Source organism: Thunnus thynnus, chromosome 15, assembly GCF_963924715.1.
Source record: "Thunnus thynnus chromosome 15, fThuThy2.1, whole genome shotgun sequence".
Taxonomy (NCBI): Eukaryota; Metazoa; Chordata; class Actinopteri; order Scombriformes; family Scombridae; genus Thunnus; species Thunnus thynnus.
Window position 1 is genome coordinate 3,947,419 of NC_089531.1, and position 12,583 is coordinate 3,960,001.

The 12,583-nt window shown below is 38.7% G+C and overlaps 1 protein-coding gene across 4 annotated transcripts in view; it reads left to right on the forward strand.

Annotated features, from left to right (window-relative positions):
• Positions 1 to 12,583, forward strand: part of LOC137198238 (class I histocompatibility antigen, F10 alpha chain-like) — a 150,103-nt gene that overhangs the window by 105,983 nt on the left and 31,537 nt on the right. The window contains exons 1-5 of one of the 4 annotated variants that reach the window (XM_067611945.1): positions 5,347 to 5,486; positions 5,811 to 6,083; positions 6,337 to 6,627; positions 7,810 to 8,094; positions 11,877 to 11,990. The exons of 2 other annotated variants lie outside the window; for them this stretch is intronic. In XM_067611945.1, the coding sequence (XP_067468046.1) occupies positions 5,432 to 5,486; positions 5,811 to 6,083; positions 6,337 to 6,627; positions 7,810 to 8,094; positions 11,877 to 11,990 (1,018 nt within the window). In that variant the 5' untranslated portion in view covers positions 5,347 to 5,431. Of the gene's footprint in view, positions 1 to 5,346; positions 5,487 to 5,810; positions 6,084 to 6,336; positions 6,628 to 7,809; positions 8,095 to 11,876; positions 11,991 to 12,583 lie in introns of those variants that run through there. One more of the 4 variants, XM_067611946.1, reaches the window with a different exon arrangement.

Below are 12,583 nucleotides of genomic sequence, written 5' to 3' on the forward strand. Positions count from 1 at the left end.
CCTCCGTTTGATTTGATTTCAGGTGGCTTTTATTTGTTCCAGAGGCTGAAAACTAAGAGCTGACAGACCATTTGGAGTCAGAAGCTTTCCTGATTTTACTAATTTGTATTTTCTTTGAAGTGTCTTTCAACTTTTTACAACTTTTAGACCCAAAGAACCCAAATAAAACCCCACTGGATGAAGTCAGAATACACCAAGATCATTCTGTATCTACTAATCATCAGTCTGTATCTTACTGTATGTTTGACTACTGACTCTGTTTCATCCCAGTTCAAATAATGAGGCATTTAGTATGATTTTTATTTACATCAAAAACAATGAAAAGCCTGCGTGCACAGACAGAAAATCACCTCTGAATCAGCAAGAAGAGAAACATCAATAAAAGTGCTGCAAACAGCCATGTTTACATCATACATTATATTGGGCTGGAAGTTCAGATATCTCTAAAATATCAGCATGTTATCTGAAATACTTTATATTTTTGTGTAATTTGGGGTGAAATGATTATCTTCATTATCTTCTCTCATCTTCTGGTCGGAGGACTGAAGGCTGCTGGTCTCATCTTCATCTCAGTGAACGGGACGGAGATCTCTTTTCCTTTCAAGGTGGTCCAGATCACACCCTGAAATAAATAATACAAATAAAACAATAATAAGAAGCAATAAGACTATAAATAAAAATAAAAACTATACAAAAACAATTCAGGTCAACCTTAAATAGTGCAGTACTGTCTCTAAACTCTATATTATATGATATTATATTATATATATTATATATTATTTTGTCTATATAATGAAATGTAATGCATTGATATGTAAGTGTAAGAGTTATATACAAACTACTATAGCAATATGCAACTATGTATTAATATAGTAATAATATAATAGAACATAGTGTATGGTGTAATAATATAGTATAACATAATGTATTATAATATAGTGAATATATATAAAATATTACAACATATTAAGTATGTATTATTGTTAGTTTCCTAATAATTTCTGACAAAGTTTCCTGAAAAGAATGATGTAAATTATGACTAATCATGAAGGAAATAAGAAGTTCTGTCCAAGAAAATCTCAATTTAAACCCAAATAAATATTAATTAATTTATGTATTGTTGGAAGCTTAAAACAAACTCTCAGCCTCTCTGTTTATTTGTTGTCTGTGCAATGCTGTTTATGTTTTTAGGTTTAGTTTTGTATTCTACACTTTTTCCCTCCTTGATCCTCATAATTACATCTGTGTTTTTATTTGATTGTAATTCTCATCTCTCTGTAAAGCAACATTTGTTGTTCTATAAATAACTGATTATGGACTAACTGATTCATTTTCAGACTGTATTGAACTGTATCCCTGCCTGAAGACAATATATCACATTTCTGCATGTTCAGCTGACCTGCAGTGGACTGACCTAAAGACTCTTATGTTACGTCAACAGTTAATTGGAATTAATTAATTAATTGGAAGTGTACAAATTGAACACTTTGCACATCATTAGTACCAAACCCTGTAGTTCTTTCCAAGAGACTTCATTGTAAATTCTGGATTGTTAAAATAAAGCTTTATAGTTTTAACAATTCCTCCTTAAACATCAAAATGCAGCACTGCTGCCATCATGTGGTCAGGAGCTTTATAGTGAGTTTCAGCTCATTGTTCATCTGTCCAGCTGCAACTTAACTGTTCTGGTTCACTCTCAGCATTCATCATTTTGGGCTCTAAAAAGTCACTGTACACTACCTGCTAAGCACCAAACGGCAAACAGACACAGTTAGCTGTAGACTAGCTGGTGAACATAGTGGAGCATTTAGCAGCTAAAGAGCCAGATATTTCCCTCGGGAGTTGGTAGAGAGGAAAAACAGAGTTAAAAGAGAGTGAATACTGGGCCACCGAAGACCAAACAATCCTGATCATTAAAAAAAAAAAAGACAGAAAAAGCTCCATGTTTTTATCAGACACATTGACTCATATTAAAAGAAGATGGTCAGTAAGTCAAATCATTAGTTAAGGCAGTCCTGTCTGTAAACTCTGAATTATGACCTTCATGCTTTCCTCAGTTAAAAAAATTGATATGTATATTCTGAATTTTAATAAGTGTAGCTGTTCATTAGTAGTGTTAATGTTGTCTTTATTTACAGGCACCACTCCTATTTATCTTTCTTTCCCATTAGAAAAACATTGACTGAGGCTTTAAAGGACAAGTTCACAATCTTTCAAGTGTGTCTTAAAACAACAGTCAGGTGTCCATATGAACAGTGAAAGAGGTTTTCCTCGCTGTAATCATTCCTCCTGTTCATACTGACTGTTAAAAGATCCTTCAAATGTGCTTTCAATGTAAGTGATGGATGCCTTTAAATATATTTAACCCTTGTGCCTCTCTTTAAAATACTATCAATACAGCAGTTCAACAATTAATTCAATTTTCAATTCAATTTATTTATATAACCCCAAGTCACAACAAAAATCATATTAAGGCACTTTTCACATAGAGCAGGTCAAGGCCGTACTCTTTAAGAGACCCAACAATTTCCCCATGAGCAAGCACTTGGTGACAGCGGTTAAAATAATTACCAGAATATTGTGACCTAGAGGTTAACTAAACTTTAAAATATAAAGATTAAGTCGGAGTTAGGAGTGTGCAGAAGATGTGATTTCAAATTTAAACCTAAAATAGATTCTATTCACATTTTAAGACAGGACAGTCTAAATGTTAGCAGAAACAATGCTAATGCACTGCATGTGTTTAATTAAATATTTGTCTGTCAATGAGTTGGTCATCCTGTCTTTGAAGGTAGGTCACAGTAGATTCTTGGAGATATTAGTGAACCATGTCAGCCTTTGGGTTTACCGGATGTCCAGATGTGGGTCACTGCAGCTGATCTCACACTTTTCAAAGCTTGTCTAACAAAAAAATACAAAATATCAAACAATGTTGATGCCTGCTCAAAAATCTTTTAAACTATTTTACATGTGGTATTTTTTTACAAACTACTCTACATGCTATATAAAGTTGCTTATGAGGCAGTGTTCACATCTATGAAGGTTTTATCATCACCCTAAAAAACAAAATTAATTTAACTATCTTCTTCCCAGTGTCATAAAATTATACCTGATGTGTTCTGTAAATTATATAGTCTGGTGCAGATTACTAAAATATAGGTAAACATGCAGGCTGTGGTTTATCTCAGTTTCTCTGGTATAGTTAACAATCACTTATCCAGTGTTTTAGTCTATGTAACTTGTAAGCTAATGATACAGACACAAATGTTAGCATACTACATTAAGCCAGTTAGCATCGCTCAGTAACAAATTGCTAATAAAATAAACATGGACTTTAAAAAGGGTAACGTTAGTGGCAAGAGTACCAAAGCTGTGACATTACGTTACTGAACTAATGTCAACATATTGAAGAACTAGTTTTTTTCAGTTGGACACCGACCAGCACCTCCCCCTGGACAAGGCCACAGGCCAGACTCACTTGGTGCAATGGGACAGAGAATGGAACCATACCCATTCCCAGAGTTAGTACACAACCACTTGTATCAGTTTTGGAAGAAAATGGCAATATAGACTCAAGAATGAATGAATCTAGCACTCCAGTGTTCCTTAGGATTTTAATGGGAACCTGCACACTACTTCCCACAAACGAGACACACTCATCTGATATGAAGGCAGAGTAATCAGCCTGAGGAGCCACCAGACCAGTGCAGGCCTGCATCTGACCTAACTCATTACTCTCAACAGATGGTATGACCGGAGCAGCCATAACAGCAGGTTTCACCTGACTGGAGGACCTCCTTGCTTTCAGCACTGGACACTCCTTTTTCCAGTGCCACTTTGCCTGACAGTTCCTGACAGTTCCTGCAAGTACCAGAACTAACTGCTGCACTCCGCCCACCATAGCTAGTCTTCTGAGGAGCTGCCTCACTTATTGTTTTTGACTTTCCTGGCGCTGCATCAGTTGCCAGCTCCTGCAGAAAGTGGCCAGGTAAACCAATGCGGGCAGAAAGGAAGGGGTCGTAACAGTTAACAGATCCATTCAAACAACAAGGCACACTGCTAAAAAGACCAGAGCCTGGGGCCGGCTTGGACCTGGAAATAGCATTTTAAAAGGGTAATATGTCAGACTTAAAGACCGGATAACCAATCAGACATTAGACTGAGGTACGACCGCCAACCTTATTAACATACTGACACAGAAATACAGAAATAAATAAATGTAGAAATTAATATATAAATGAATGTAAAAATAAGGAAATAGCCTTTTCATTACCAAACTGTATTTTTTAAAAATCTATTTATGTATTTAATTATTTATGTATTTATGTTTTTATAACGGCAATTTCAGTCCCCCATAACCTGAAGAACGAGGCTTAAAGTGGACATGAAACGTACATTTTTTGGCACTGGTAGTGCGAAAATATATTTAAAAAAACACCTTGCCTAAAATTTGATTTCAAAAAGTTGTTAAAAACACAGATATTACAAATTTATTTTCATAATTTCTACCTAGCTATCTAGCTAGTGCGCCGCAATTTTGAAGTGTCGTCACTGCCTACGTAACGGGGTTGGTTGGTTCCGTTGGCCAGTGAAGACAGTGAAGCAGTTCTGAACCGGGTTGAACACCACATGTTTTGAAAATGGAGGAAGATGAACTCGAAAGGCCTATTGAGTCTGTGACAAGTCCCATTGCACGAGCCAATAAGGCGTGGGAACCGAGCAGTGGTATGGGTGGAAGAAGTCGTGGAGTTGGCCTCCGATTCACAGCCTCCAATTGGTATTTCTCGGTCTACCCTAAAAGTGTCATAACGCCTGTAGATAGCGTTGTTCAATCATTTTCGAGCTAATTCATGAAGTGAATAACGTAACTGCATAAGCATAAAACTGTAAGCATAAAACTGCTGAGTCGAAGTATAGGTTTTTGATTTGGACCGTGTCTAATGTGATCTGGATGGGGGAAAAAGCAGTGAAATCGCCCTTTTTTAGTTTTCACAAATATAATAAAGGGATTGAGATCAATAAGAAACATAAATGCTACAGCAAAAATTAATAAAACTCAGGATTATGATACCCTGTGATGTACCTGGCATACTGAACTATTAGTTTGTTTAGACTTTTTAATACTGAGCAGGTAAGCCCACAGCAAAAGTAGCAATAAGACTAAAAATCAGTTTACCATGAGGTCAATAAGAAAAATATGCTACAGTTAAAATGATCAAAATTTAAGACAATTTCAGTCTACCGATCAGCCCCAATCCATTTAATTTTCCCACTGTTTGTTACGTTCCCTTTATACATCCATGGGACGAACAGACAGACTGAAAAAGCAGGAAGTAGGCTGCAAGTTGTCGCCGCCCAGTTAAAACGTCCGTCCAACACTCGGTTAAAACGGACTTTTAGAAACTTTGATGGAGTGTACTTTTTGGTGAAGATGTATTTCGTCGCAGTTTTCGTTCTTTTGTGTGCGGGGCTGACGGTAAACAGCGGTAAGGGAGTTGTTTGTTTTTTTGTTTTTTTTACACATAAATGCGACTTAAAAGCGAAAGTAAAATAGTCAAAGTTGCGACGTCTTTGTATTCATCAGATTTCTGTTGATTATTTGAGTTTAACTTATTCATAGAGACTGATAGTTTTTCAGTTTTTGTAGTGTATTCTTATTCCAAGCTTATTACATTAATATTCTGATCGATGCCAGTAAATAGATTGATAAGAGTCCAAAGCATTAAGTCAAATCTGCTGGAGCTCATCTGCCTCGTCTGTAAACATGTCTGTCTGTCTTTCTCTCTGTCTTTCATCTGTGTGACTCTCAGAGAAACATTCCCTCACTTACATCTACACTGCCTTCTCCAAACCTGTCGGACTTCCGGGCATCCACGAGTTCACAGCTATGGGTCTGATGGACGACAGGATGATCGACTACTATGACAGTGATCTAAAGAAAAAAGTTCCCAAGGAGCCCTGGATGAAAGAGCGACTTCCAGCAGACTACTGGGAGAAAGGCACACAGTCCCGCCTGAGCAAGCAGCAGTGGTTCAAAGACAGCATCGACATCCTGAAGAAACGAATGAATCAGACTGATGATGGTAAGATCCATGAAATGTGTCAGACTGGGATCACTTTTTGATGAATCAATAATTAACACTATGAAATTAACAACTGTAATACCTTTAGTAAAGATAAATGTTCCAGCAAAAATGAAGCTGTTTTTTTCCCTTAAGTCAGGAACAAGTGATAACTTCTAGTTTGCTTAAATGAAACTGTATTAATTGTAATTATTCGCTGCATTTTTCCATGCCCTCATTCTCTGTAATTTATTTCACTGTCACTCCCCTTTAGATGTCCATATTCTTCAGTGGATGGTCGGCTGTGAGGGTGAGAAGAGGCCTGATGGCAGTGTGACGTTTAGCCGTGGCGTTGACATGTACAACTATGACGGACAAGACTTCCTGTCCTTTGACGACGCCAACGCAGTCTGGGTTGCCTCCACTGATATAGCAGTCCTGACCAAGAGAAAGTGGGATGATGACCAGGTCCTAAAAGAATACACCAAAGGCTACCTGGAGAACGAGTGTATAGATTGGTTGAACAAGTTCATGACATACGGGGAAAAGCAGCTGCAAGAAGGCTGTATGTATGACAGAAAATCATTTCTGTATTTTTATATCCATTATTACTAGAGATTATAGAAGTGGCTTAAGTCATAGAAGGATTACTATGCAGGTTGTTAAAATGTCAAACATGAAATGAGTTGGTCTTGATATTATTGGTATTCACACAAAATCTGGCTTTTTTTTGTTTCTTCCTGAATTTTAGTATTTGTCATGGAAAATTGTCAGGTCCAGATGTGGCAACATTTCCCATCAACAAACAGCACTTCACTAGGATTATGGTTCAATAGTATTTTATTGACTCTGAATCCTTTTGAATCCACTGAGGTTCAGCTTTCAACATTTGTAATAAAAGTTAAAAATAACTTCATGAAAGAAGGCAGAAACACTTCAGTTTCGGTTCCATTTTACAACCTGTTGCAACAACCTGAAAGTGAGATGAGCAGCAGAAGATATTAAATATTGATTAAATATGTATCTGACACATTTAAATAACTGCTGTACCATCCTGGTACACCTTATTTTTCACAAGCTACTTGTTTCAAATAATGGAAGTCCTGATTCTGAACTATTAAGTTGATTAACTTAAATAATTAATATGATTATAAATTAAAGTTTGAGCGGGAGATTTTGACAACTGAAGCTGATTTAACTGTCAATATGTCAAGTTACTCAAGGCATTAACATTCATTGGCTACAGCTGATAGAAGACGGACAGCGTCAGCTACATTATATACTGTAAATGAGAAAACTGTTCCCCGTCTGCTCTGTACACCAGTCTTTGCTAATAAAAGAAATTAGCCCTGGAGTTCAGCAAATCCGGTACTTTGCCATCATGGAACCAAATACAAAGAGAACCGGCTATTGGAACCCAACCCTCGTAAACACCATATTCAATAACAAACATGATCTTCAAATCTCAGAAAACTTTTGGAAAAAGAGCAGAAATAATGAAATGAAGTGTGTGTCGTAGCAGCAGTGTTTTTATGTTGCTAAGTTTAGTATCACCAGTATGTTTTTGTGTTATACTTTTGTTATAATTAAAGATCTCATTGTCACTATTTGTTGTAGTAGTTGTAGCAACAGATTCTATTAGTTCAGTTTATTATGAGGATGGTATAAACAGTATCACATGTGGTTTAGCATAATGCTATGTAGCCTCCCTGCAAACATGAACTCACCTAACGTTTTCTCATTCCAGCTTCGCCAGATGTGTACGTGTTAACTACGAACGCCAAAATTGAGACAAACGTCATGTTGACCTGCCTGGCCACAGGTTTCTACCCAAAAGACATCATCCTGGAGATCAAAAGAGACGGCCGTGTTCTGACTAAAGAGGACGGATTGTTGACCTCAGGTGCTAGACCAAATGAAGACGACACTTACCAGAGAAGAGACATAGTGGAGATTTTAAGGAGTGACGTTGCTTCATACAGATGTGAAGTCACTCACAGAGCATCCAATCTATATGTGGAGAAGATTTGGGGTAAGAAACTTTCTTATTAGGGCCTGAGCCCAAAGGGCGAAGACCCTATTGTTTTTCGTGTGTTTGTTTCTTTCTTACTACGCCACTTTAACTCTAAATTTGACCCCCTAAACATGCTCAAAAACTCACCAAATTTGGCACGCACATCAGGTCTGGTGAAAAATTTGATAAAATGTAAAAATTAACCCCCAAAGTGCCAAAATGTGCTTGAGAGCGCCACCTATGTATCTAAAACGGCCGCCACGGGCTGTAGGAATGTCGTAGAGAGATCGAACCAAAACTCAATTATTCATCTCATCAAGACCTACAAATCATACACTGACACCCCTGACCTAAATCCAACAGGAAGTCCGCAATCTCAATTTCAAAGTATGATTTTTTGGACCTTGAATAAATGCTATCTCCTCCTAGGGCGTTAATGGTATCGGCTTCGAACTTTACTACATGACTCATTACACTGTGCTGAGCAAAAGTTATTAAAAACTTTGTAATAACTCGAACGGTTTAGATTTAGTAAGCCCTGAAAGTTGGAGTGCAACATCACACCTTACAATGTAAACCAATGGGGAGGCAATCTCTGGGCATGGACTTTGTGCCAAACTGGGTCGTCTTACGTCTAAACTATAAGTCCGACCACTTTCAAACCTGTATCAATGGATTCGCAACGAAAATTCCTACAGAAAAATGTAATTTTTATGTAGGATTTGGCCAAAGTCATGGGATTTATGAGGATATTTCACAAGAAGATCACTCTGAAATCCTTCCTTCCAGCTGAGAGGGAGAGAGAGAATGGGAGGGGGGGATGGGTAAAGTAAACATCTACTGCCTGTGACAGAAGCCCTTGGACTGCGCCACACTCCACTTACTTAGTGCTTCTAGACACTGAAAGCAGTGTTCAATCCTTACTTTTTTCCAAGGAGTACATGTGCTCCTAAATGAAAGAAATTAGGAGCATACATATAACTTTAGGAGCACACTGAAAAATGTTCAAGTAACAGTTTCTTAAAGAAAACAATTCATTACATACATATTTACAATTTATCACATACATATTTAAACTCTGTGTGTGTGTGTGTATGTAAATCACAATTTGTTGTTTTTAGGGGTGCTTGATTATGGCAAAAATCATAGTCACGATCATTTTTGTTCAATATTGGGATCATGATTATTCAAGATGATCAGTTTTTGACTGTAATTTTTGCCAATTGCTGATGTTGATATATGCACATATTTTTTCCCACTTGGCTGAGGAGACTATTACACATGTAATCATATATTGTCCTAATGATCAAGAAAGACTATAGCCTATATGAGGGAAGAACTCAGGAAGGCTGGAGTTCCGGAGCAGAAGTTTTTTTTTTTACTTTGTTAGACAGACAGGATTAATGTGTAGAGACAAAGGCATAGCGCCAAAATGCTGGTTACAGACAATGGCAGACCATTGCAAACTCCATTTCCAAGGATGCTTTGCGATTTTCACACCTCAGCAGGGAACAGTCAACATCGGTCCCTCATTGGCGGAGACGATCCTGCACAGCGGAGCGTCCTGATGACGCAGCCATGACATCACTACCCCTTTATAACCGAGCACGCCCAAAATACACGTCTTTCTCATGTCACTGAGCTAGGGGTAACTCCTGTTCCCCTGTGAGTTAGCTTGACTACCCCACGAACATGTTTTCCCCTCATCGAAGACTCCCCTCGTCAGACGAGACGAGACTTTGCCCGTGTTCACCCGAACACATTTCTGGATCCGAGAGAGACCGCTGCTGCAACCAGCGTCCTCAAATTCCCCCGAGAAAGAAGAAATGAAGTTTCTTCAGGATAACGTGGAACGGCTCTGCCCTGCTCGTCTTCGCCGAGTCGACTCTGCTGTTCTCTCTGCCACTCCACTCAGAGCCAGCTGCCGTGATCTTCGCCGAACGTGCGAGAACGGCACCGTCTGCCTCTGAGCCAAGAACAAAGTTGGACATTAAGACGGACTACACACACACACCCTGCTCGCTTTTTGAAGCAACCAAGTAAGAGGCATAAGTCTGGGCATAGACAGTGTTAGTTGTGTGTTCTTTTCAGCATCAGTTGCTGTTGTTTAGCATTTAGCTTTTTAGCTTTATTGCTATTGTTCTTGTTGTGTGAGTTGACTGACCGCCGAGTCCATTTTTCTCTGCTTTACTCTGAGGAGTATTTTAAGTTTGCTGCCTGTTAGTTATGTTCACTACGCTAGACTGTTTTGTGTTTGTCCCGCTCGGGACTACTGCTGTGTTTGTGCCACCGTGAGTGAGAAAGTAAACTGCTCTGTCGATCAGAAACCAGACAATGTGCATTACAGACTGCCGTCCGTACGTGCACTCTCTGTGGACAAAAGATCCGCTTCTCTTCCTCTCACGACCGCTTTCCCTCCTCCCCCTCTTGTGACTAACACACACACTCACGCGCGCACAGATACACGCACCAACATCGTTTTGCACATCTGATGGTCAGATAACGTCGGACAAAGCTTTGCGTTGTTTCCTTATCCGCCATCAGACACATGTGTTTTTCACGGAATTGGATGAGAGCAAGACGCCGTCTACCAGGCGGCGCCATCTTGTTTTTGTCTAGCCAAGACACCGCCGTACTTCTGCCATCCGGGCCTCGCGTGACCTGACTCACTCCCACAGTCACGTCTGCGTCGCAGACCGACGACGTCATCACGTCAGGCCCCGTCGCCATCTTGTCTCGCGCACACACATACACACACACACGCATTCCCCTGCATGTGTCCAACCCTGTGCAAAGCTGTTTGTGTTTTGTTTGGTAGAATTAGATTTTAGAATAGCTGTTTATTGAATGAAGCATTTGTTAACTTGTTATTTTGCAAAGTTTAATAAACAATGTTATATCTTTAAAGAGAAGTTCTTTTGTCATTATTGTGTGTAATATTGTGAAAAGTGGCTGATTAAAGGAGTCAGAGCTTGAATTCACCCTTCTTTGTTCACCCTTGAATGTTGATATCTCTCAGATATTAACATTCTAGGTGAACTCCTTTTATGAGATTACCTTGTTTGGTTATTGATCCCGGTTTCCGGGTGGTGCCCTGTATTTGTTAGTTCATATTAATAATTCTATTAATTGTTATAATTAGTTAATTATTTTTGATAATTGATAATTATGGCAAATAATCAACTGTGTTCCTCACAGATCCTACAGTTGGTGCCTGATTTATTGATTAAGGTTAACAATATTTTGATTTCATAATTCATAATTGTCTGTGATAAACAGAGGGGTGGGCTCACAGAGAGACACTGGTTAGTATTGTGTGTCAAAAGACTCTCACACTGATCATCTCCAAACGTTTTCTTGGTTCCCAGAAACTTAGCTGACTGCGCCGCAGCCCGACGTGCGCAAGGGCGCGAAGGCCCGTTCAACGCTGCTTGCAGCTTTAATATTCAAAATGTGTTTAAATGTTTCTTTATTGAAGATGAGGTGGATTCATTCATTTTTAGCACCACAGTTAGTAGCTACAAGAGAAAAAACACAACATTAACTGGCAAGAACCAACTTTTTGAATTTGAAATTTTGGCCTTTTTGGTAAGAATCCTTTTTGACTCTTGACATAGTCTCCACATTTCATGTTATTTTGTGTCATTAAATTGTATCTTATCACTTTTATCACATTATCACTGATTATCACGTCTACATTTTAGTACCATGCATCAACACTGAGTCACATGAAACTAAATATTAATGATGTTAAAAGTGAACTAAATGTGAAACTAATGTAAATGTTTTTTGTGTTTTAGATCATAAATTTCCTGACCCTCCTGGAGGAAACAACGCAGGCATTATTGCTGGAGTGATTGTGGTTGTGCTCCTCCTGCTCCTCCTTGTCATCATCGTGGCTGTCGTGCTGCTTGGTGGGTGCAATATATATATATATATATATATATAATAATTGTGTTTTCTCAACAACAAGGTACCAGTGGAGTGTGATATGTTTTTTCCCATATTTTATTCAATATCCTTTTTAAAAGAAAATATGTAAAACATTTAATTCCTCAAAAAAACTAGATCTACTAAGAAAAGAAACTGATTCCTGCAAGTTTTCCAGCAAACAATTGAAAAGCTCTATTTCCTTAACAGTTGTTTTTTATGTCTTTAACTTGATTTAAAAAGTAACTACACAGTCAAACTCTGCTAGCTCCCTCCATCCCAGCATATTTAAAAGATGTGCACAGGATGACTGTAGGGGGCGTGGCCTCGTGGCTACGTAGTGCGTGATGCGGGAGGTACGGGGACGTTGACGAGAGTGGATTAAGACTGACCACCGCTCAGTGTAGCATGAACAGATGTAGAGCTGGTAGTCAGAGATAACCGGCCATGAGCAGCTGCTGTCAGACTCTCTGTGTCCGCCGGAGTTTGGACCGTCACTAGAAGCACATTCACTACGAGAAGCTCTCAGGTGTGTGTGTGTCTGTGAGGGAGTGTCAGTACGTAGCTGTGGCCCTGC